This window comes from Phodopus roborovskii, unplaced genomic scaffold (assembly GCF_943737965.1).
Source record: "Phodopus roborovskii unplaced genomic scaffold, PHOROB, whole genome shotgun sequence".
Taxonomy (NCBI): domain Eukaryota; kingdom Metazoa; phylum Chordata; class Mammalia; order Rodentia; family Cricetidae; genus Phodopus; species Phodopus roborovskii.
Genome location: NW_026125575.1, coordinates 2,880,453 through 2,902,179, shown reverse-complemented (window position 1 = coordinate 2,902,179; position 21,727 = coordinate 2,880,453). Strand labels below are relative to the sequence as shown.

General features: G+C 45.9%; 1 protein-coding gene across 1 annotated transcript in view; it reads left to right on the top strand.

Moving 5' to 3' along the window:
* The first annotated feature begins 618 nt into the window (after positions 1-618).
* The window catches only part of Ncapg2 (non-SMC condensin II complex subunit G2), a 43,639-nt gene continuing 22,530 nt past the window's right edge, over positions 619-21,727 (top strand). The window contains exons 1-14 of the mRNA XM_051177830.1: positions 619-704; positions 2,874-3,062; positions 3,588-3,702; positions 4,727-4,881; positions 5,817-5,951; positions 8,566-8,660; positions 10,085-10,154; positions 12,832-12,918; positions 14,460-14,552; positions 15,609-15,734; positions 16,397-16,576; positions 18,582-18,734; positions 20,396-20,618; positions 20,840-20,943. Of these exons, the coding sequence (XP_051033787.1) occupies positions 627-704; positions 2,874-3,062; positions 3,588-3,702; positions 4,727-4,881; positions 5,817-5,951; positions 8,566-8,660; positions 10,085-10,154; positions 12,832-12,918; positions 14,460-14,552; positions 15,609-15,734; positions 16,397-16,576; positions 18,582-18,734; positions 20,396-20,618; positions 20,840-20,943 (1,803 nt within the window). The 5' untranslated portion in view covers positions 619-626. The remainder of the gene's footprint in view (positions 705-2,873; positions 3,063-3,587; positions 3,703-4,726; positions 4,882-5,816; positions 5,952-8,565; positions 8,661-10,084; positions 10,155-12,831; positions 12,919-14,459; positions 14,553-15,608; positions 15,735-16,396; positions 16,577-18,581; positions 18,735-20,395; positions 20,619-20,839; positions 20,944-21,727) is intronic.

Genomic DNA, 21,727 nt, shown 5'->3' with positions numbered 1-21,727 from the left:
GAATATGTTCTGTCACCGACTGTGTTCTGAGTAGGTCACCCTAGCACCGGGTGTAATGGTAAAATAGGATGTCCTGGGAGGTCTCATGCTGGAAGGAGAATGATCAAGGTCCCTTGAGCTCTCGTTATCCTGTAGGAGTGGAGAGGAGGAAAGTCAGGTGCGAATGCACCATCTAACAAGCTCCCTGGTGACCTCTGCTCTCACTTGAAAAACAAGAGAGGATTTGTCGGGTGGGGTCTTGGAGGAATGGCACTTTAGAAGCTACGTGAAGAATCAGCCAGTTTGGGTCTGCTTGAATCTGTTGCATATGTCAGTCCTTGCCAAGCCAGCCTTTAAAAGAGAAAGTAAGACAGTTGGGATTTCTTGTTCCTTAAGCTGCTAGCTTCATTCACAGTTGTAATAACGTGGATATTTTTGTTTATGACATCTTCAGTAAATATTTTTTCAGATTATTATAATTTTGTCACAGAATGTTGTTAGAGACAGGTTTCTATAGCGGCATAAAATTTTCTCACTCTTCTTGAATGTCCACATCAAATTAAGTTTGCATGTTTAAGTTCTGGTCTGATTGTATTCTCCAACAGGGTTGTAACACTGGGTTGTCCCTTAGAACAGTTTCATCTGTCATGGAAAAGCGCGAGACGTTTGTCCAAGCGGTTTCTAAGGACCTGGTCGAAGAGTTTCTGCAGTTTATTCAACTTGACGTAAGTTGTGTGTTTTACCTTTTACTGTCGTTTTGACTCTGAGTATAAATAACATTCTAAAACCACATCCCCAAGTAAAGTACAGGTCTCTCAGTGAGTTCTTGGCGATGAATGCTTGTTTTTAAGTGGGGGTAATAAACTGTTTAGAATTAAATGGTCCCACTTTTGGGCTGAGGTGAAAATCGACGGTAACCAGGAGTTAACCAAAGAGCTTATTGAACTGAAGTGGGGAAGAATTGGAGGAGGCAGGTTGTTTTAGCCTGAAGAGAGTGGCAGGGCCATTCGTTGTGCAGTGATAGATGCCTTTCCCAATACAGGGGGAAAGTCAGTGAAGATGGGAAGCTGTATTACTTTCCTGTTGCTGTGTTAAAACGCCATGGTCGAAAGCTTATGGGCTCCATCATGATGGGAGGAGGTGTCCATCCTCTACTGCAAGCTTGTGGGGCCGGAATATATAATCTCAAAGCCTGACCCTAGAGATACATTTCCTCCATCAAGGCTGTGTCACTTAGACCTCCCCAAACAGTGTCGCGTTGATTTTTAATGTTTCCCCTCCTTCCTCCTGTCTTTCTGCCCCCCCCCCCCCCAATGTGCTTCTGCCCTCGGCATCTTCCTTTCTGCTTGGTGTCTCGTGAGTATTTTCATGGCACCCTCTCACCCCAGCATTACTGTCTGCCCCGTGACGCCTGCTTGTATACATAATTAAAAGTTAGAGTCTGCGCATGAGGAAGGGCAGTCATTCTGTGATGAGTCTGGGTCACTTTCGTCATTTCCCTTCAGACTTCATTTTTCTGTACAACTGAATAAAATTCCATTGTATACGGCTGCATTAAAGTCCTCATGACATGACACTTTAACTATTATTTTCAGTACGTACTGAAGTTTCAACAGTTGCCAGAATAATGTCCTTTATAGTCATACTTTTCCTGCTCCAGGATGCAGCTCTGTGTCAGACTCTGCCTGTAGCTGTCACATCTCTTAAGTGATCTTTTTTTTTTTTTTAATTTTGCACTTTTAAAATTTAAATTGGAAACAATCTTATATATCAACCCCAGTTCCCTCACCCTTCCTGCTGGGGACTGTGAGGACCTGAGACTATGCCCTTAAGTGACCTTCAATCCAGGATTCTAGGCAGTGTCTCCCTGCCTTCCTGTGCTTGTCACAGCTCTGAAGGTTTGAAGGTGTTGGTGACTGTTTTTTATTCTTTTTTTTCTATTAGCCAATCTGGTTAGATCTGGTGTCTCTTTTGCAGGAGCTGCCTAGCAGTGTTGGCCTCTCAGGTTGGGTGGGTACGTGGGTGTTCACAGAAGTAGCTTCCTGTTTTCTCTTTGTACGTATGGGCAACCTGAGGGAACCCGTAACTGTAGGTGACCTGTTTGCTCAGCACACTCCTGCCTGTCTGTTTTAGTATCTATGGATACCTCTTACCAAAGTCTGTTACTACGGTGGCCATAAAATGGTTATTTGTGAGCTGTATTTCTTCAGTATTCATTGATGTAGCATGCCTGTGCTACTAATGAATGATTTGTTATTTGTTAACTTTCACACAGCCTCGTTGGTGCTAACTTCGTTCTGTAGGCTACAGTATTGTTATTGTACTTGTACTTGGATTGTCCCAGGGCAGGTGCTGGGGAAAGGTTTTGTACCTTTTTGACAAGGCCTGTTCTTACCATGTCAGAGAGATGTGCGCAGTCTGCCCAAGTGAGAAGAGAGACTAGCAAGCCAGAGGTGTTTAGGCAGAGACGCTGGCCAGGGCCGAGGAGCAGACGTGTGGACTGGCTTGTTTGCTGGCACTAAGAGCCTAAGGAAAGAATTCTGAGCCTTTGGTTATTGCTGATCCTGTTGCCATTGTTTGCCTCCAGCACACTTCTGTGCCTGGGGCGGAGGGGGTGGAGTTGGGCATTTTAATTGATTTTTGGGGACGTTGGAGTGGGTGGAATTTTAAACTTTAAATGTCAGGTTCTAAGGAAGAAGAGGTGGAGGAGAGATTTGATGCTTCCTGTTTGGTAATTCTGTGTTTCTGTTTTCCCTGTTGGGAAAAGGATTCGAAAACCAGCCAAGCACTCAAACATGTAACTAAGTTGGTACTTAAACTTTCCTGTTAATACCAGCAGGAGGAGAATACGTCTAATTTTCCCTGTTTTGTGTTTTTTTAAATTTATTTTGCAGAAAGATTCTTCGGACCCTTTCAGCCTAGTCGAGTTACTAGATGAGCTATCCAGGAAGCAGAAAGAAGAGTTGTGGCAAAGGCTGAAGGATTTACTAACAGAGACGTTGCTAGATAGCCCTGTGGACGGGTGGCACACAGTAGAAGACCAGGGCGAAGATGGGATGGAGTCAGAGCCCAGTCCAAAGATGGTATTGTCTTTCCGAGGCAAAAAGGCTCCCCTTTAATGTGTTAAGGAAAGATTGTTTATTTGGATAATTGAAACTTTCTTTTTGAAAGGGTCTCATTATTAGTCCTGTCCAGCCTGGAACTCACGTGCATACCCAGCTGGCCTTGACCCCAGAGGTCACCTGCTTCAGCATCCTCAGGGCTGGGACTAAAGGCATGTGTGCGTTCATCATGCCTGGCTGGAACAATTGAACTTTTAAGTTAAGAAGATGTAGGATATGCCAGTTCTGTTTGTTGTAATTTTTTTTACCTGCTGACCAGCTCTACCATCGCTGTTCTGCTGGTACTCAGTGTTACGATTCTCTTAGGACATTTGACTTACATTCAGTTTTTTACAACTTTTTTACAACAAGCTTTTTACAACAAACTAGAGGTGGCATCACTTTAGAGATTTAGTAGCTATTTGATTTTTTTTTTTTTATTTTCAAGTTGAGCGTCAAGTTCCTTATTTTATTATCTCACTTATGTTTCAATGTTTTCATTTATAGAAAAAGAGCATAGAAATAATACATGCAATTACATCTGTAATCCTTGCTTCTGTATCTGTAATAAATGAACAAGAGAACTATGGGGCCCTCCTGGAGTGTGCTGTCATACTAAACGGTAAGTGGCATGTTCAGTAACGGGCACTAACATGACACCTTTAAAGAAGAAGTCACCCACCTTCATGAGCAGCATGGCCATCTGAAGCAAAGACCTTTAAAGGCATGTCTTTGCAGTCAAGTTCTCCACTACCAGGGCCCCCTGAGGAGTTAGCTCTGCCTACCAGGGTTCTGAGTTGCTGACTGCTATTTCTTGTAGGCTCTGCAGGATAGTGCCTAGGCTCAGGACTAACGATAGCAAGTACTGTCGAAGGGCTTACCTGGCTACAGATTTTTCAGCTGCTCTGTTTCCACAGAGCCCAGGAATCTGTCACTGAGATTTTATTTTCTTAGAGAATGACCGACCGTGATCTCCGGAGTCCTTGTTGATTCTTGTAGTTAGTTCTTGTTTGCTTTTAACTGCCTGTAAAACTGTGGCTGTTAAACAGGTACACTAATGTGACTTTAATGAAAAGCCTGGTTATGAAATGTTTACACAAAGATATTTTAAAAATGTAACGGTTTTAAGGATTTCAGAGAACTGTCTTTTGAGTGCTTTGTTCACTTGGGCATAGTTTCCTGGGTCAAGTTTTCTTACCAGATTCTTAGTCTTAACACACTTAGGATGCTGCTTTAGCCTGATTTCATATTTTTTTTCCTTTTTAATATTTAATTTTAGTTTTGTTTTGTTTTCCCCAAGACAGGGTTTCTCTATGCAACAACCCTGGCTGTCCCGGAACTCACTCTGTAGATCAGCCTGGGCTCAAAACTCACAGAGAGTCCCCTGCCTCTGCCTCCTAAGTGCTGGGATTAAAGGCGTGTGCCACCGCTGCCTGGATTGTTGTAACTTTTTTTTTTTTCACACTTGTACATCTTTTTTTTTAAAACTAAGTATTAGAATTCCGTGAGTGATGTTTATTTGGCAAACTAAACTAATACTTGTATAGCAAGGCCTTGGACCACGTCATAATTAATACCCTGTACTATTTAGTATGTATCAGTAATTGTTTGCTTAATAAGAGAAAAACCTTTGTGCTGTGTTTCAGGCATTTTATACGCGCTACCTGAATCTGAACAAAAACTCCAGAACTCTATTCAGGATCTGTGTGTGAAATGGTGGGAAAAGGGCCTGCCGGCCAAGGAGGACATGGGAAAGACAGCGTTTGTCATGCTGCTGAGGAGAAGTCTGGAGACCAAAAGGGTATGTTTGCTTCCGTCAGGAAACACTTAGTGAGGGCTGGATTAGCTAGAAGGGGGTGGATCTCAGCTTCCCGCTTTAGGGGAGTGTGTGTGTGTGTGTGTGTGTGTGTGTGTGTGTGTGTGCGCGCGCGCGCTCCAAGAACGGGTCCACGATCCATGGTGAGATTTAAAGTTAGGCGTTCTCTCCCATGTTTCCCCCTCAGGGTGTGGCTGCTGTCCTGCGTGTCACTCCATCTCTGTGTCCTATTACTGATTCTGCTGTGGTGGGAAGAAGGCAGACTGGGCTGTTTCCCTGAGTTACTGGGGAGATGGCTGTGGTCCTCTCACAGAGGGTATATCTTAGAGTAGGACTGAGCAGGTAGTCAGCAGTGTCCTGGAGGAGAGGCAGGCATTACAAGTCAGGACTGTTATGGGAAATACTTCACATCTCTGTGAAGGCCTAGTTGCGGCTGGGCCAAAGAGAAACAATTTGGAAGTTTGTGGCCAGCCTGGGCTGGGTGCAGCCCTACGAAAAAGACAAACTAGTGAAAAAACCAAACACCAAAGCCCAGAGTCTTGTATTGGACTACGCAAAACATTTGCATATCTTAATTTTTTTTTTAGTTGTCACTATGTCCTACTTTCTTATGATCCTATAATGTGCATTATTTATGATATAAAATATATACTTAGCTTAGCCAGGCGTTGGTGGAGCACGTCTTTAATCCCAGCACTCAGGAGGCAGAGGCAGGTGGATCTCTGTGAGTTTGAGGCCAGCCTGGTCTACAGGACAGGCTCCAGAGCAATACAGAGAGACCCTGTCTCGAAAAATAAAACAAAAGAAAGGAAGAAAGAAAGGAGATATATACTTAGCTTGAAAGACAGCTCTACTGTTCACAAAAGAAAAGAAAGACACTGCCACAAGCACTGTGTTGTTCTCTCCCGTGTTATCCTCAGGGTGCAGATATGTGTAGGCTGTGGCACATCCACCAGGCTTTATACTGCTTTGTTTATGACCTGGAGGAAAACAGAGATATTAAAGACATGCTGCTTGAGTGCTTCATAAATGTTAATTACATCAAGAAGGAAGAGGTAAGTCATTATGTTCTCAAGTTCCTGTGACTGCTGTTTGTACCTTGCTGTTTCCTGGAAAAGCCAGCATAGCCATCAAGAGCTATGTTCTAAACTGGGCGTTGGTGGTGCACGCCTTTCATTGGGAGGCAGAGGCAGGTGGATCTCTGTGAGTTCAAAAACAGCCTGGTCCACAGAGTGAGTTCCAGGACAGGCTCCAAAGCTATACAGGGGAAAACAAAACAAAACAAAACAAAACAAAACAAAAAACAAAAAAAGTGAGTGTTTTATGCTTATATGTTATATAATATCTGCATACATACAAACATCTATATATACATACACACACACACACACACACATATTTCATGGTGAGGAGGTGGTTACTCCTTGGAGACTGCCATAGGGCCAGACTTTGTGCACAAACATATGCACACATACGTAAATGTGAGAAAGCTTATCCCTGTGGCTGAGACCTGCTCCCCTTATACTGCCACAGGTGATGTTGGTTTGTAGGGGAAGGTGTCTCAGAGTTTCTGTTGCTGTGATAAAATGCCTTGTCCAAAAGCAACTTGAGGAAAAATGGGTTTGTTTCATCTTAAAACTCTCCAGTCATGCTCCATCACTGAAGGAGGTCAGGGCAGAAACTCAAAGCAGGAATCTAGGGGCAGGACCTAAAGCAGAGACCAGGGCAGAGTGCTGTGTACTGCTTCCCATGGTTTATTGTTGTTTTGTCTTTTATGTTTTTGAGACAGTGTTTCTAGAGTATTATGTAGCTCTGGCTGTCTAGGCCCTAAGTGTGTGGTTATTGTTATTTTGATATTGTTGCTTCTCTTCTTTCTTTTTAAGAGACAGGATTTCACTGTGTGGCCCTAGCTAGCCTGGAACCCTCTATGTAGAGCAAATTATTATTAAACTCACGGAGATTCTCCTGCCTCTGCCTCCTAAGTGCTGGGATTAACTTTTTCGAGACACTTTTCTCTGTATGGCCTGGCTATCCTGGAACTCACCCTGTAGACCAGGCTGGCCTCCAACTCACAAGAGGTCCACCCGCCCCCTCAGACTCTAGCTTGCATCACGTTGGCAAACAGTACCCAGTGTGGAGGTGAGGAGTGTGTGTGTGCCGTGAATTAAACCCAGAGCCTCATGCACGCTAGGTAAGTGCTTTACCACTGAGCCTCTCCCGGGCCACGCAATCATGTTTCAATGACATACACATAAAAATTGCCATCGGGCAGTAGTCTCCACTTTCCCCACCATCCAGGAAATCTAAGGGAGGGAGGGGCTTCTGGCCTGTTGTTGTACTGCCCGTAGCGGACCAATCCCAATTCGCATGGCCAATTCCAGTTGACATGCGCCTTAGCGTGTAAATGGACATGGACTGGAGAACTTAGCATGAAAAAAAAAAAATAAAAAGAGAATGTATAATGTCTAACAGCTTTTTTTTTTTTTTAAATCAAATACTTACTGTAAAGGAGATTTTGTAAGGACTCCCATGTGTGAAATATTTTTAGAGCTGGGGCTACAGGTAAGTGGTAGAGATCTTGCCTAGCATACACGAGGACCTAGATTCAATTCCTAGGCCTGCCCAGTTTTTTTTGTTTGTTTGTTTTTGTTTTTTTTGTTTTTTTTTTTTTTTGTTTTTTAAACTGTAAATAATCCTAACCTTATATTAACATGGTTTCTGGAGAATAGTTCTGATACGTGACGTGACTGTGTAGTGGTTATTGGGTGTGGGGTGCGAGGTGACCATAACACAGTGTGTTTGGGTTGCATTTGTCCCGAAGGACCGGTCCCTGCAGCCGTTTCCCCGAGGCAGTGGAGGCGGCTTCCAAAGAGCATTCCTCAGGCTCTCAGCACTGAGAACCAAGTCAGGTCCCATGGAAGTCTCTGGTCCCACACCCGTAGGGCATATGTGATTAGTACCAGTTTCTTTGGCTGCACCAGAAAAGTCTGTCTCCAACCCTGACTGAAGGGCGGGTACTCTGAAGCCTGTGTTTCTTCTATACGCAGAACGTCAGGTGTCCTGTCAGACCTGTGTGTGTGTCAGGGGCACATGGTATGGCGTGAGGGAAGCGGCATGGGATATGTGTGGAGAGGGCCACGTCCCTAGGGGGTTGTTATGGCAACCTCATTATTGGGGAGATGGCAAGCATAGGGGCTGTACCTCCATCCCCAGGGTTGTTAGAAATTGGGTGAGAGCAGAAGTTCAGGATGGGGACAGACATCAGGCACTCTTTGGGTTTGCAGACCCCTGTGAAGGTCTGTATGGCTGTCTCTGAGCTCCTTGAAGACAGGTGCTCAGTGCGGCTCTGTTCTACCCCAGGGAGGAACGTCTGTGGCCCCACGGGTCTCTGTAGCTAGGAGTGCAACCTGCAGTACTTCCCAGTTCCACCCCTGGGCGAACATGCCAAGTGACAGTGAGCTTCTTTTTTATGACCAGCTGACTTTGGATGTACTAAATGTAAATATTTGTTGTTAGAGGCGTTTCATTTAGTTGCAACTTTGTTACTTGAGATGAGGTCTGTGTTGCCAGGCTGACCTTGATCTTGTCATATTCTGTCTCAGCCTCTCACATAGCTGGGATTACAGGCATGTGCTATCATGCCCATCTTATTCTCTGTTTCACTTACAGGGAAGAAGATTTCTTAGTTTCCTCTTCAGTTGGAATGTAGACTTTATTAAAATGATCCACGAGACCATTAAAAACCAGTTGCCTGGATTACAGAAGTAAGTACCACAGGATTCTCTTTGACCTTAAAAGGTGCGTGCGTGCGTGTGTGTGTGTGTGTGTGTGTGTGTGTGTGTGTGTGTGTGTGCGCGCGCGTGTGCGTGTGTGTACGCACACAATCGTGTGTGAGTGCGTGCACGTGTTTGTGTATCCATGTGTGTGCGCACATTCGTGTGTGCATGTGTGTACATGTGTGCGCATGTGCATGTGTGTTTGTGCACGCACAAGTTGTGACAAGCTCATACTGTGTAGCACAGTCTGGCCCCTCACTGCACAGCACTCTAACTGCCCCAGCCTCCCAGTTGCAAATGCCCACCTCCACCCTGTTTCTGTGGACATTAGAAGCTTAGAAGTCACATCCTAAGATGCACTGCTGTGTTACTAGGGAGTTGTTTTCCTCTAAGAAGTCATTTCTCGGGCTGTGATGTTGAGATTGAGATTTTAACTTGTGGTTTTTTAGTCCTCCTCTTCTCTTCCCTCGAGATGGCATGTTTGCTGTCTAGGTGGGTTGATCCCCAGTCCCCGGTCTCCCGTGGTCTCCAGTGGTGCTTCCCCAGTCAGATGTTTGACAGCTTTGTCTCGTCCACAACGAAGTCCGTGTTAGGAGTATGGAGGGGACATTCTGAGTGTAGAGTGCAGCCTCTATCTCATCAGGTGTGGGTACTGTGAGGAGCCCTGTGGTGTAAGTAGGAAAAGCCAGAGCTGTGGGGTTCTAGCCCAGCACTTCCTGTGCCAGCAGTCAGAGCTGCCATCCAAGTGTGCTCCCTCTGCATTTAAAAAAGGCATTTCCTGCACCCGGGGTAGGCTACAGTCTTAGTGTCAGGTAGCGGTATGAGCACCGAGTTGGGATTTGATGCTAGTCCGAGTACAAAACGCTTACCATATCCTAGATAGCTTTCTCATATCTCCTCGTTTGTAAAGTATCTATGCTGAACTGATTTCTAAGCTTAGATGGTTGTGAAGTCGAATCCTGTTGTAACGTTTCCTGTATGTAAAGAGTTGGTGGTTTTAACGACTTGTTTGTTTGTTTGTTTGTTTGGGTGTGAGTGTGAGTGTCATAGCACACATGTGGAGGGGAGAGTTTCTCCTCTATTCCCACCAACTGGCGTGTAGGCATTGGCGGTCAGTGGACTTGGAAGCAAGTGCCTTTACCAGCTAAGCTAGCTCAGTCCACATGTGAGGGGTGGTGACGCCGTTACTGAGGCCTTGAGCGAGGAGTCCACTCCACCCCAGCCTCCTTTCCCCAGTCTCGTCCTCTTCCTCTTTCCATGGCAGGCAGGTGGTGCTGCAGATGAGTTGCTGAACCGTGTCCTGTATCAGTTTCCTCTGCCTAAGGCAGGAGAGTGACCGAAGCGTGGCACATGGTAAAGGTATAACTATTCAAACGTGTATTAACATCTTTTTTTTTTTTTTTTTTAAATAGGTCATTGATGGTGCATATTGCAGAAATTTATTTCAGAGCTTGGAAAAAGGCTTCAGGGAAAACACTGGAGGTATTTTCATTTTATTTAGTATCTGCTGTAGTCTAGTTACTTAAGTATGCAAGGGTGGGCTGTTTAAAACTTTTGCCTGGTCCACCTGAAAATAAAGTTGATTAGTGATGCTGATACAATGTGACAGGCTGACTCTGCTTCTTGCCCACATGTTGAGGACATGCATTTCCTGTGAACTCCAAGGCTGTGTTCCTTATTCTGTTGCCTCTGGGTCGAGACTGTCCAGCTACCTCCGGTTATTGGGCTGCTGGGGTGTGGCTAGTCAAAGGGAGATGTGCTGCAAGTTGGTGTACTGGGCTAAGGAAAATGTAATATTAAAATAATCTGGCCTGCTTCCTTTTCCTGTGTTTATTCTGGCTACTTGTAAGTGTGATGCTGCGTCTGTGCTGGATTCTGTTTCCGTGGAGGGTGCTGTTGAAGGCCCTCAGGTGCCTCGTTCAGTCATGCCATTTTTGCCATTTTAAGAAGTTTGTGACATTCACTTTGCTTATAGTTAGCCCATCCAACTGCACCGTGTATGTTAGGAAGATGTCGCTTTGCCATTCTCAACCCCGTCCACTGTCTGTCTTCTCATTCTGTAGTCTCAAGGAGTAAACTTTTACTCTTAATCCACAAGTGTTCTTGGTGTTGTGCCTCCATCTCTCCTGACCCTTGTCTTTGGAGAGCTGGCCGGTGGCTGGCGGTGGCTGGTGGTGGCTGGCGGTGGTGGCTGGCAGTGGCTGGCTGTGGTGGCTGGCGGGTGGCTGGCGGTGGCTGGCTATGGTGGCTGGCGGGTGGCTGGCAGTGGCTGGCAGTGGCTGACTGGCTGGCAGTGGCTGGCGGGTGGCTGGTGGGTGGCTGGCAGTGGCTGGCAGTGGCTGGCGGATGGCTGGCAATGGGAGGAGGAAGACTTCCACACAGCAAGTGGAGCGCAGTTGCTGATGATGATTTGGTTTCTGCTTTTCTCCCTACTTAACACTTGGTCTTTAGGGCTAGTATTTGCCATTTTCTTCAACATCTAGAGATCAAAAGTTACCGTGTCCCCCTGTGGACATTTTATAAACTAGTTTAAAAGTGTGTAGTCCTTCCAGCAGAAGGGCAGCACCAAGGTTTTATTCTGCATTATTTTAGTTTGCTTATTTTGAAAAAAAAAAGTTTGTTTTTTAATTGTTATTTTAGCTACATATTTGTGCGAGGGTCTGCATGGGTTGGGCATTGAATCTCCTGGAGCTAGGCTTACAGGAAGTTGTGAGTCGCCTGACATGTGTGCTGAGAATTGAACTTGAGTCCTCTGGAAAAGCAGTTCTTACTCTTAGCTACTGAACCATTGCCCCCATTCCCTGGCCTCTCCCATTCATTCATTCATTCATTCATTCATTCATTTGTGTTTAGGCTGGTCTTGAATCTGTGGTCTTCCTGCCTCAGCCTTCTAAATGCTAGAATTAATTTTGTTTCGTCATTTTAATTCATGTAGATAGAAAACATAAATGTGTGTATCTGTATTCCTTTTTTTTTTTTTTTTTCTTTCATTTTTCAAGACAGAGTTTCTCCGTGTAGCCCTGGCTGTAGACCAGGCTGACCTTGAACTCGCAGAGATCTGCCTGCCTGCCTCTGTGTCTGGTGCTGGGGTTAAAGGCCTGTGCTACCACCATAGCCATTTTAATGTTTTTATATATGTCGTTTTAAACATTATTTATGTGTGTTTTTTATTGGTATGTGCATGGGTGTGGGCCTGCGTGCTGTGGCTCATGTGGAGGTCGGGGCAGCTTTTAGGAGTCCGTTCTGCCACCATTGTTGGTCTTAGATGTTAACCCCGGGTCGTCTGGCCTGGCAGCAAGTGCCTTTCTAAGCATCTGCAGTGTTGCCCTCACAGGCTTTGATTGCAGCTCTCCTCTTTAAATCTGTCCCATCGCTGTGTTGGAGGCGCCTGTAGAAGGGAATGTGCCGTACGCTGCTAATCCGCTCTGTCTTTGTGGCTCATGTAACTTCTCGGACACGTGGGATAGCTCCTGTCTCACCATTTGTCAGGTAGCATGTTATCCCACATTCAGAGATTTGGCACTGACTTCAGGGAAGGTGAGATTTCAGGGTGACACTGACAGCAATCCCTGTGTCCTTCCCCAGAGCCAAGGAGTCCATGAGCCCTGGGGTGTAGGGTAGCACGTAGCCTGCTGGGCCTGGCTTTCCTTTTCTCTCAGCCTGAAGCTCTTGAGCGTCGTGGGCTGTCAAGGAGTGTCTCTCTCACACCCCCCTCCCCCGGCACTTGTCAGGGGTTTCGGTCTCCGGAGCTCTGACCTCCGCTGTGGACGTAGCTCCGCTGCATTTCTGTCCTTGAAGCAGGTTCAAGCTTGTGGTGTTCATTCAGGTCAGTGTGAGTGTCCTGAGGTCTCTATCTGGCCTGTGTGCTCTCCTTCTCCCTAGTCTCTGCACCTCTTTCTGTTGTGAGCTGGCTTCCCATGGTTGTGGGATGCTTTCCTTGCTGCATCGCTCAGACACACTGTTCCATGAGATAAAATAGAAGCGGCTGAGTGTGCTCTTTGTATACGGGAACACAAGGAACAGTGAGAGGCATGGACACATAGCCACAGCTCTGACTGAACAGCCCCAGCTCGGCTCTCCCGAATGGGAGGTCCCCATTCTCCCTGCCAGTGTGCGCTGCCTGAGGGATGTCTGCTCGCCATTGCTCTTACTGTTTCAGACCATTGAATATGACTGCATCCAGGACTTCATGTTCCATGGCATCCACCTTCCAAGGAGTTCTCCCGTGCACTCCAAAGTACGAGAGGTGAGTGAGGCGCACCGGATCCACCGGCCGTGAGCGCATGGCTGTTGAGATCCTGTTTCACCCTTTCTGTTTGTCTTGGCTAAACTTAAAAATTCATAACTTCACCCTACCAGTCAAAGGAGTTTCTTAGGATTCTGATGTTTGGTACCCTGGTAGTTTGTTTCTGCTACCAGCTCCGTGACAGGGAAGGAAAGGGTATCACTGTCATTAAGCCAGCTGGGACTTCCTGCTTTAGGAGTAACTTTATGGCAAGTGGATTCTGTTTCTCTTTTAAGGTGCTTAAAGTCATTCTGCAAAATGAGAACATCATCCACACCAAAGCATGGTAATACTGTACTCAACAAGAAAACCCCACTGGCAATGAAACTCATACAAGTTACCCAGTGTGGTAGTGTGTGTCTGTACCTGCATTAATCTGGCCATGGAACCAGAGGGTCGTGAGCTAGAAGCTGGCCCGAGTTGTGTAGATGAGACATTCTGAAACATTTAAAAAGATAATGAAACCCTCCGTTAGGAAACCAAGCTCGTGCTGTAATCCATTGGGTATTTGCACTAATAAGTCTTCTGCAGGAGTGGATTCCAGTGACAAAGCAGTATTGGTTGTTGCTGGGTTCAAGGGTCTCTATAGAATTGTGGGTCAGTTCAGACTATCAGAGGGAAAAGATGGTCTCTTTCTAATTAGTTATAAATTTTGGGAGGAGCCGAGTATCTCAGTTGAGCTTGTGCTAGAAAGAGTATTGTGTGGAAGCCCATTGGTTAAGCAATCTTAAGATAGCTGGTGCCTATCCCTGGTGGGCAGCAGAGCTAACAGTGGGTTAATGAGCATTTGAGTCAAGAAGAATTGGGCAAAGTCCTGTTCATGCTCATCTCTTCCATTTTACCCTTAAGCCAGAGCTCTGTAGAGGTTATGTGTACATTGAGAGGCTAGTGAGGATGTAGTTTTTAGCCAGCTGGTGGAGGCACACCCCTTTAATCCTAGCACTTGGGAGGCAGAGGCAGGCAGATTTCTGTTGGTTCAAGGCCAGCCTTGAACAAAGTGAGTTCCAGGATGGCCAAGGCTACACAGAAATCCTGTCTCAATAAACAAACAATTTTTATGTTTATTTCATTTTTGAGGTCAGGTCTTGCTGAGTTAGTTGTCCTGGATGGCCTAGAGCTCCCAGACTCAGGTTTCTTCTTCCTCATCCTCTCAGTTAGTGAGACAGCTACCACGTATGGCTGGATGGTAGACATTAGAACCCAGGTGGTGTTAGTTTGGCCATGAGTTCTTCCTTTCAGTTTGTCTTGTGTCTGTTGCGGGTCTTGCCAGAGAGTGTTGCAAGTGTCACAATGGTGGGATGGGGCAGAAAGACCTTCCCTCTGTTTCTGGAGCCTTTTTGATTGGATTGTTTGTTTGAGATAGGCTCTTGTAGCCCAGGTTGACTTCAGGCTCACTGTCCTTCCCCCTCAGCCCCCCGAGGGGTTCCACCACTGCATCTGACTCAGAGGCTTTACGATAACTCCATATCCTTTGTGTCCTTTCTCTTTTCTCTGGCCTTTAGGTGCTGAGCTACTTTCACGAACAGAAAGTCCGTCAGGGTGTGGAAGAGATGCTGTGCAGGCTATATAAGCCCATTCTGTGGAGAGGACTGAAGGTAACGTTCAGTGTTTCCTGTGCTTGGAATCGAGCCTGTACTGATTCAGAAGCCTACTGAGGAAATAAGATGGGAGGCAGCGTTTTATGGCTTTATTTTGCACGTTTTTGCACTGTGTTGCCCGTCTTTGCCACTGCACTCACGTGAGCCTCCTGCCTCAGCCCTTCGTAAGTGTGTACCGCCATTCCTGGAACTCAGTCCAGAGGGTGACTGGGGTGTGCATAGACATCGGTGAGGCTGGGTAGAGAAACAGCTGTGCCACCCGCCTTTCCTTACACCCTCACGCCCGAGAGGCAAGGGCAGAAGGCAAACACGCTCTGTGAGTGTTTTGATGAACACCCCATTCTACACAAACAGAAAAAGTCTGGTGTGACTAGAAAGTGGTAAATAATGATGTCAATGACACAGGTACTCTTTTTTTTTTTTTTTTTTTTTTTTTTTAAAATAGGCTGATAATCGCAACATTTAGTCAAATGCAGCTTTGAAGTGAGTAAGCTGATCTTTAATATCTGTTGATACTGAACTGAGAGCTTGGCTGTTACTTTTGTGATGCCAAGAGTAGAGGCCAGGGCCCCACACATACTGTGTTGTGCACCAAGCTGCACCCACAGCCTAGTCTTGCTGATTTTTGTTTTGTTTTGTTTTGTTTTCAGAGACAGGGTTTCTCTGCATTGCTTTGGAACCTGTCCTGGAACTCACTCTGTAGACCAGGCTGGCCTCGGACTCACAGAGATCCACCTGCCTCTGCCCCCTGATGTGTGCCCCAACACTAGGCTAGTCTTGCTGATTTAAAGGTTAAAATTACCCTTCTTAGTTGTTACAATGTATTCATTTATAGTGGAGGCTGGAGTCCAACTTGCAGGGGTCACTTCTCTCTACTCTGTGTTCCTCTGATTGTGGTCAAGTTCAGGGGCACATGCCCTTCCTTGCCCTCTGAGCCATCTTGCCAGCCCCGGAAATGATCTTTAATTTGGGAATTAATTTGGGAAACTGTGGAAGTATCAGTTTGGGGACACTGGACTCTCTGGACTTGTAAAAGGACCTGTACTTTTATAGGCCAGAAATTCTGAAGTTCGATCGAACGCTGCATTGCTGTTTGTGGAAGCATTTCCTGTTAGAGACCCAAACTTCATTGCCACTGAGATGGACAGCGAAATCCAGAAACAGTTTGAGGAACTATACGTACGTACTGCTGTGGGGCGCACTCATTGCTTGCTAACCTGTGTGCCTTGTAGCTAGCTGCAGGGCCGATGCTTGCCAGCAGGGCCGGCTTGCAGAGGAGTACCCATGTCGCCCATGTCCCCAGGGAGCCCAGATCCACAGGCTCCCTCCCTCCTCTTTTTGGTCACTCTTGAAACATTCCGTTAGGTCTCCTTATGTGGTTTTTCGCGATAATGGGTGTGCATGCCTTGTCCCCAGTAGTCATGTGTTGTCTGTCACTTTGACTTCTCTTCAGACTGACTCTACCGATAGATACCATATGTGATAAGTTTGTGGCTTTGGGCGGGTTGTTGGCCTTTCCAGTGTCTCCGTCTGTGACACCCGATGAGACGTGTCCAGTTTTATTTCATGCCTTTTAGTCTGCAAACAATATAGTGGGACAGCTGCTCATCTAACCCCTATATGGGAAGCATGGGTTGATGTTGTGTGGTTTTATATGAGGGACTGAACAGCTGCAGATTTAGCATCCTGGAACTGGTGCCCTGGAGGAGGGTACCTAGGGACGTGGACTGAATGGCCAGTATCTCCACAGCCATAAGTGTCCAATGTTTTAAATTCCCAGAATGCTAATACGTAACACAAACTTGTAACCTTTTTTTCCCTCCTCCCTCTCCTACTTGTAGAGCCTTTTAGAAGATCCTTACCCGAGGGTCCGTTCCACAGGCATCCTTGGCGTTTGTAAAATAATGTGTAAATACTGGGAAATGATGCCCCCAACCATTATCGTGGACCTCTTGAAGAAAGTCACAGGGGAGCTGGCATTTGATATCAGCTCAGCTGACGTTCGCTGTTCTGTTTTTAAGGTAGGGTTTTTAAAGGTTTAAAGATAACATTTTTATTGTAGAATAGTTTTGTAGAACTACAGGGATTTTTAGGAAATAGAGAGAAAAGGAAAATGTTAGAAAATCACCTATTGTCCTGCTCAGTAGGGAAAATGTTATTGATACTGTGGTTGTATTCGTATTTCTTTTCTCTCTTCCCCCCCCCCCCCCTTTGTTTTTTCAAGACAGGGTTTCTCTGTGTAGCCCTAGCTGTCCTGGAACTTACTCTGTAGACCAGGCTGGTCTTGAACTCAGAGATCTGCCTGCCTTTGCCTCCCAAGTGCTGGGGACAAAGGCATGGGCCACTACCACCCAGCTGTGGTTGTGTTTTTAGACCAGAACGTTAAATATTTTTTTTTTATGTAAAATTTCCTTTATCTTTAAAATGAAAAAAAAAAAGTGTGTGTGTGGGTGCTTTGGCTCTATGCTGTGTGTGTACCTGGTACACACTGATGCCAGGAGAGTGTTGAGTTGCAGGGAAATGTAGTTATAGATGGTTGTGAACCTTCATGCAGGCGCTGGGAGTCGAACTTAGGCCCTCTGCTAGAGTAGCTAGAGGTGTTGGATCCGCTTGGAGCTTGTCTGCCCACACTCCCCCAATTTAACTTTTTATGGATTCTCTGTGGATTTCACATCATGCATCTTGATCCCACTCATCTCCCTGTCCCTTCCTACTTCTCCCTCTCCCTTTGTGAGACCCTCCCTCCCCCAGGGTAAAAGAGGTCAGAGTGTAAAAGAAAAATCTCATTGTGGAAGCTTTAGCGGTGGCATAGTGAGTCGCACAGTCCTTTAGTCCATGCACTGTTGCTTGTGAGCTTTCGTTGCAATGAGTTGTTAATCTAGTTTGAGGTCTGGGTTTTTTTTTTTCTACATCATTAATACCTGGCCTTCGCCGGGGCTTCTCTTGGATATCCTGTTGTTGTCCTGTGTCAATGGAGATCCTGTAATGATTGGTCTGCAGGACCAACCCCTTCATATGCCCCAGCAGATCATAGATGGTTGGTGGGGGGGGGGGGGTGATGGGATGGGCCAACCCATAGCTCTGGTTCGCGGTCTGGGTGGCTGCTGTGCTGGCTCATCCGCCAGCTCTCCTTCACCCTCGACACCAGGGTGAGCTCTCCAGTACTGCCTCAGCTAGCTCACCCTGTCTAGTAAGCAGCAAGGCTCGTGGCTCATTCTCCTGCTCTCCATGTCAGCTCTCCCACACCTACACCACCAGGGTCAGCGCTGCTGTGATGCCTAGTCAAGGGTTAGGGGCCACTCCGCCTAGTGCTGCAGCCGGTGAGAGGCAGGGCCAGCTCTCTCGCTCTAGGGACCTCGGGGATGGCTTTCCTGTCTACCAAAGTCCTCAAGGAGCTTGGGGAGGGGGGGGGGAGTACTTTTCTCCCTGGCCCTCACCATCATATGGTAGATGAGGGGCGGGGCTCGGTCTCTCACACTCACGTTCTCGGGGCCAGCTCGCTCTCTCACCAGCCGTGGTGCTGGTATTAAAGGCGGTTGTGAGCCATCTACCATGGGTGCCAGAAACTGAACTTGAGTCCTTTGCCAGTTGCAGTATATGATTTAATTGCTGAGCAGTCTTTTCAGGCTCCAGATTAAGCTTTTGAAAATCCAGATTTAAAGTATTTTCTAGGCAGGTGTGTAACCAAGACCTATAGCACCAGAAATACGCAGGAGGGTGAGGCAGGAGAATTCTGAGTTTCGAGTCTGCCCGAGTTGCCTGGAGGCCCTGTTTCGAAGAAGAGAAGTGCTTCCTGTATAAAGCGTCTACCTTGCATAGCACTGGTCACTGGTACCATAGAAGCCCTCACTTTTACCTCTGGAATGCCATGCTGCGCCATCCCAGCTGCCCCAAAGCACATCTTAGATGTGGAACTTGCACGGGGGTGGTGTTTTCTGGCAGGAATAGAACTCAGTGTCACCTTAGATGTCTAAACGTTTTATTGTTGTGTTCTGATTTTGAAACGCTTTCCTCTCTCCTCTGTAGTGCTTGCCAATTATTTTGGATAACAAGCTGAGCCACCCCTTATTAGAACAGCTTCTGCCACCGCTCAGGTATAGTCTCCACGATAATTCAGAGAAAGTGAGGGTGGCTTTTGTGGATTTGTTGCTGAAAATCAAAGCTGTGAGAGCTGCAAAGGTAAGTAGGGCGCTCTTAGAGAAGACTGAAACACACAAAGCACCTTCGTGATCCCCCAACAGAAAGACTAATTTTTAATTCTAAGAACCTTCACAGTTACATTTTAATCAGCTCGACAACCAGTGTATTTGCTAGATTGTCATAAAACTTTGTTTTGTGTTTCTCATGGGAAGAATGCATGCTTCCTTTTGGAAAGATACCAATGTAAGCAATCGCCTTTACATATTTTGTAAGTATTATCTCTTGTGTGGCGGGCACGTGTGCGCCGTATGCGTACGGAGGTCAGAGGACTGCTTGTGGGAGTCAGCGCTCTCCTTCCACGTGTGGGTCCCAGGGATTGAGCTCAGGTTTTCAGGCTTGGAGACCGGCACCTCTGCCTGTGATCCATCCTGCACGTCCTTCCCTTTACATGTTTTATTACGTGTTAAAAGTATCGAAATATTTGATGTGCCTATACATATTTAGCACATGGTAAGGAATTAAGTATTACTTATCACTTGCAAAGGTTAGATGAAGACTTTTTTTTTTTTTTCTTTTTTAAACCAATGCATTGCTTGTAACGTGGTAAGTGTGCACTGGGCACAGGCCAGTCTGTTGACACAATAAAGAAGACACAAAAGTTGACCTCCAGTTCAGCTTTATGTTCTTGATGCTGGGGGGTTGAACTCAGGGCCTTGTGAATGCTAGGCAGGTGTTCTACCACTGAGGCTAGCTTGGGCAAACGATAACACTGAGTGCCAGTGGCTATCCTTTGGAATATCCATTGCTAGGAACAATGTCACCCACATGTCTGCTAGTGTGACAGCTTGTGCCTTGCACTCACATTTAACTTATCTGGACTTGGCCTTTGGCCAAGAAGTGAGTGCGTGCGTGCGCGCGCACGTGTGTGTGTGTGTGTGTGTGTGTGTGTGTGTGTGTGTGTGTGTGTGTTGTTAAGGACAGAAATGGGCCCCCCTGTGGGGGAGCTGCCCAGGTGCCAGAAGCCTGTGCTAGAGTTGGGATTTTAACTTAATTGGTAGAACACCTGCGTTATCATACACAAAGGTGGTGTATACCTGTAATTCAAGCACTCAGGAGGTGGAGGCAAGAAGATCAGGCATTTAAGGTGATGTTGAGCTATAAAATATGTTCAGGGCTGGCCAGGATACTTGAGACCCCGATTGAAAACAAACAAAAAAAAAAAAACAACAAACAAATCACCACCAACAATCAGTGCTAATTGTATCTCTTGAGGGATGTGTGACTGTGGGAGCTGCAGAGCTAGATAAGGAGACTGCCCACGGTAAAAAGAGCAGGTCAGCTGTCCTAGCATGTTGAGGAAGGATGCCGTGAGTCTGTTAAGAGATGAATAGGCTGCCTATTTCGAAAGTATTAACAGGTTAAAATACTTCTGTTACTAGATCAATCAATGGCTTAGTGAGTCTACAAATGTAGAAGTGGTGATCTTGGTTAATCACAGCTATTGTTTGCGCGCTAGTCATATCCCTAAGAAATCAAAGTGGATCTCTCCTCCTGCTGTGCCTTACATGTGACATTTCTTCAGAATGTAGACTTGTTACTTTTGTTCACATGAAAGTTAGATTCTGATTTTTCTTGCATATAAAAATTAGTCCTTTGGTTATGCCCTGGGAACTCCAGTAGTCTCCACTTTTACCCTCCAGTTTTGGAAAATATGCCCCATGGAAGACATTTTGGTTCGCCTGGAAATAGATTCTCGGCCTGTGTCTCGGCGCCTGGTGACCCTCATCTTCAATTCTTTCCTGCCTGTGAACCAGCCAGAGGAGGTGTGGTGTGAGCGCTGTGTCACGCTGATCCAGATGAACCGTGCAGCGGCCAGGAAGTTCTATCAGTATGCCCACGAACACACCGCCAGCACCAACATAGGTCTGAATCTCTGCCCTCCCCGCGTCCTGCTCCTCCCCCGCCCCAGCATAGCCCATGCTGCAGATGTTCAGTATTTGTCACTTGAGTGAGCTGCATGCTCTCTTGCATCTCTTAGTGGATTTCCTGAAAGTCATTCTCTTTACTGTCTGAGATTATAGTTTTCTAATTAGAAAGTTAATTTTACAGAAGGTGCATGTATTGACTATTTTAACCCACTTTAGCCAAGCTCATCCACGTCATCCGCCACTGCTTGAATGCCTGTATCCAGAGGACTCTGCAAGAGTGCCCGGGGGCCCATAAGGAGTGTGAGAAGGAGAACACCAGTGTGAGTGGCAAGCAGACTTTGTCTTGGTGTCATTTCTATACCAATGCATAGAATGTTCTTATTTACCACTTGTCCCTGTAAAGACACTTAAGCACAGTTTTTTTTTAATGGTTGTAAGTTATATCTTCTAAAGAATTGTAGAATACCTTTTGTATTTAACATTTAGAGTCTGGAGGGATATTTTTTTAAAAAAGAATGTTCTTACCGAGGGCAACTTGTGTCCTTCCTGTCTCTTTGCTCTGAGCATGTCTGTGTTCTATTCTTAGGTGTATACTGTTGATCTAGATTCTGGACATGGAGCTGGCGTCTGTCAGAGTCACTGATAGGAGGTTCTTCTAGAAACATTTTGGGGATGAACTTTTGGGTGCAAATTTTTTGTAGAGTTGTCTTTAATTAGCTGCTCTTTTTTTGAAACTCGAAGTGTCCAATAATAGTTAAGGCGTAAATACACTTAACTGCTTGCAAGCAGTATCTTGAGCTTATATATGGACACTTAGGATTTGGATATCTAAAGTAAAATTTGAAGGATTTTTTTTTTTTTTTTTGTATCCAAATAGATCAGAAGTTTGTATAGAAGGAAAAAAAAAAAAAAAATCACAAAACCAGTTTTCCTTTGCTAAAGTTCTGTGCTAGGTATGCTTACTACATGTCCAGGATGTCCAGGCCCTGGCTACCCTGTGACCCATCTAGAAAGGGTGGGCAATTATATTCAGGCTGCCCCTTGTATGTGGTGGCTTCCCTGCCAGTGTCGTGGTTATCTCCCCGATCCCCCCATCGCATCTTG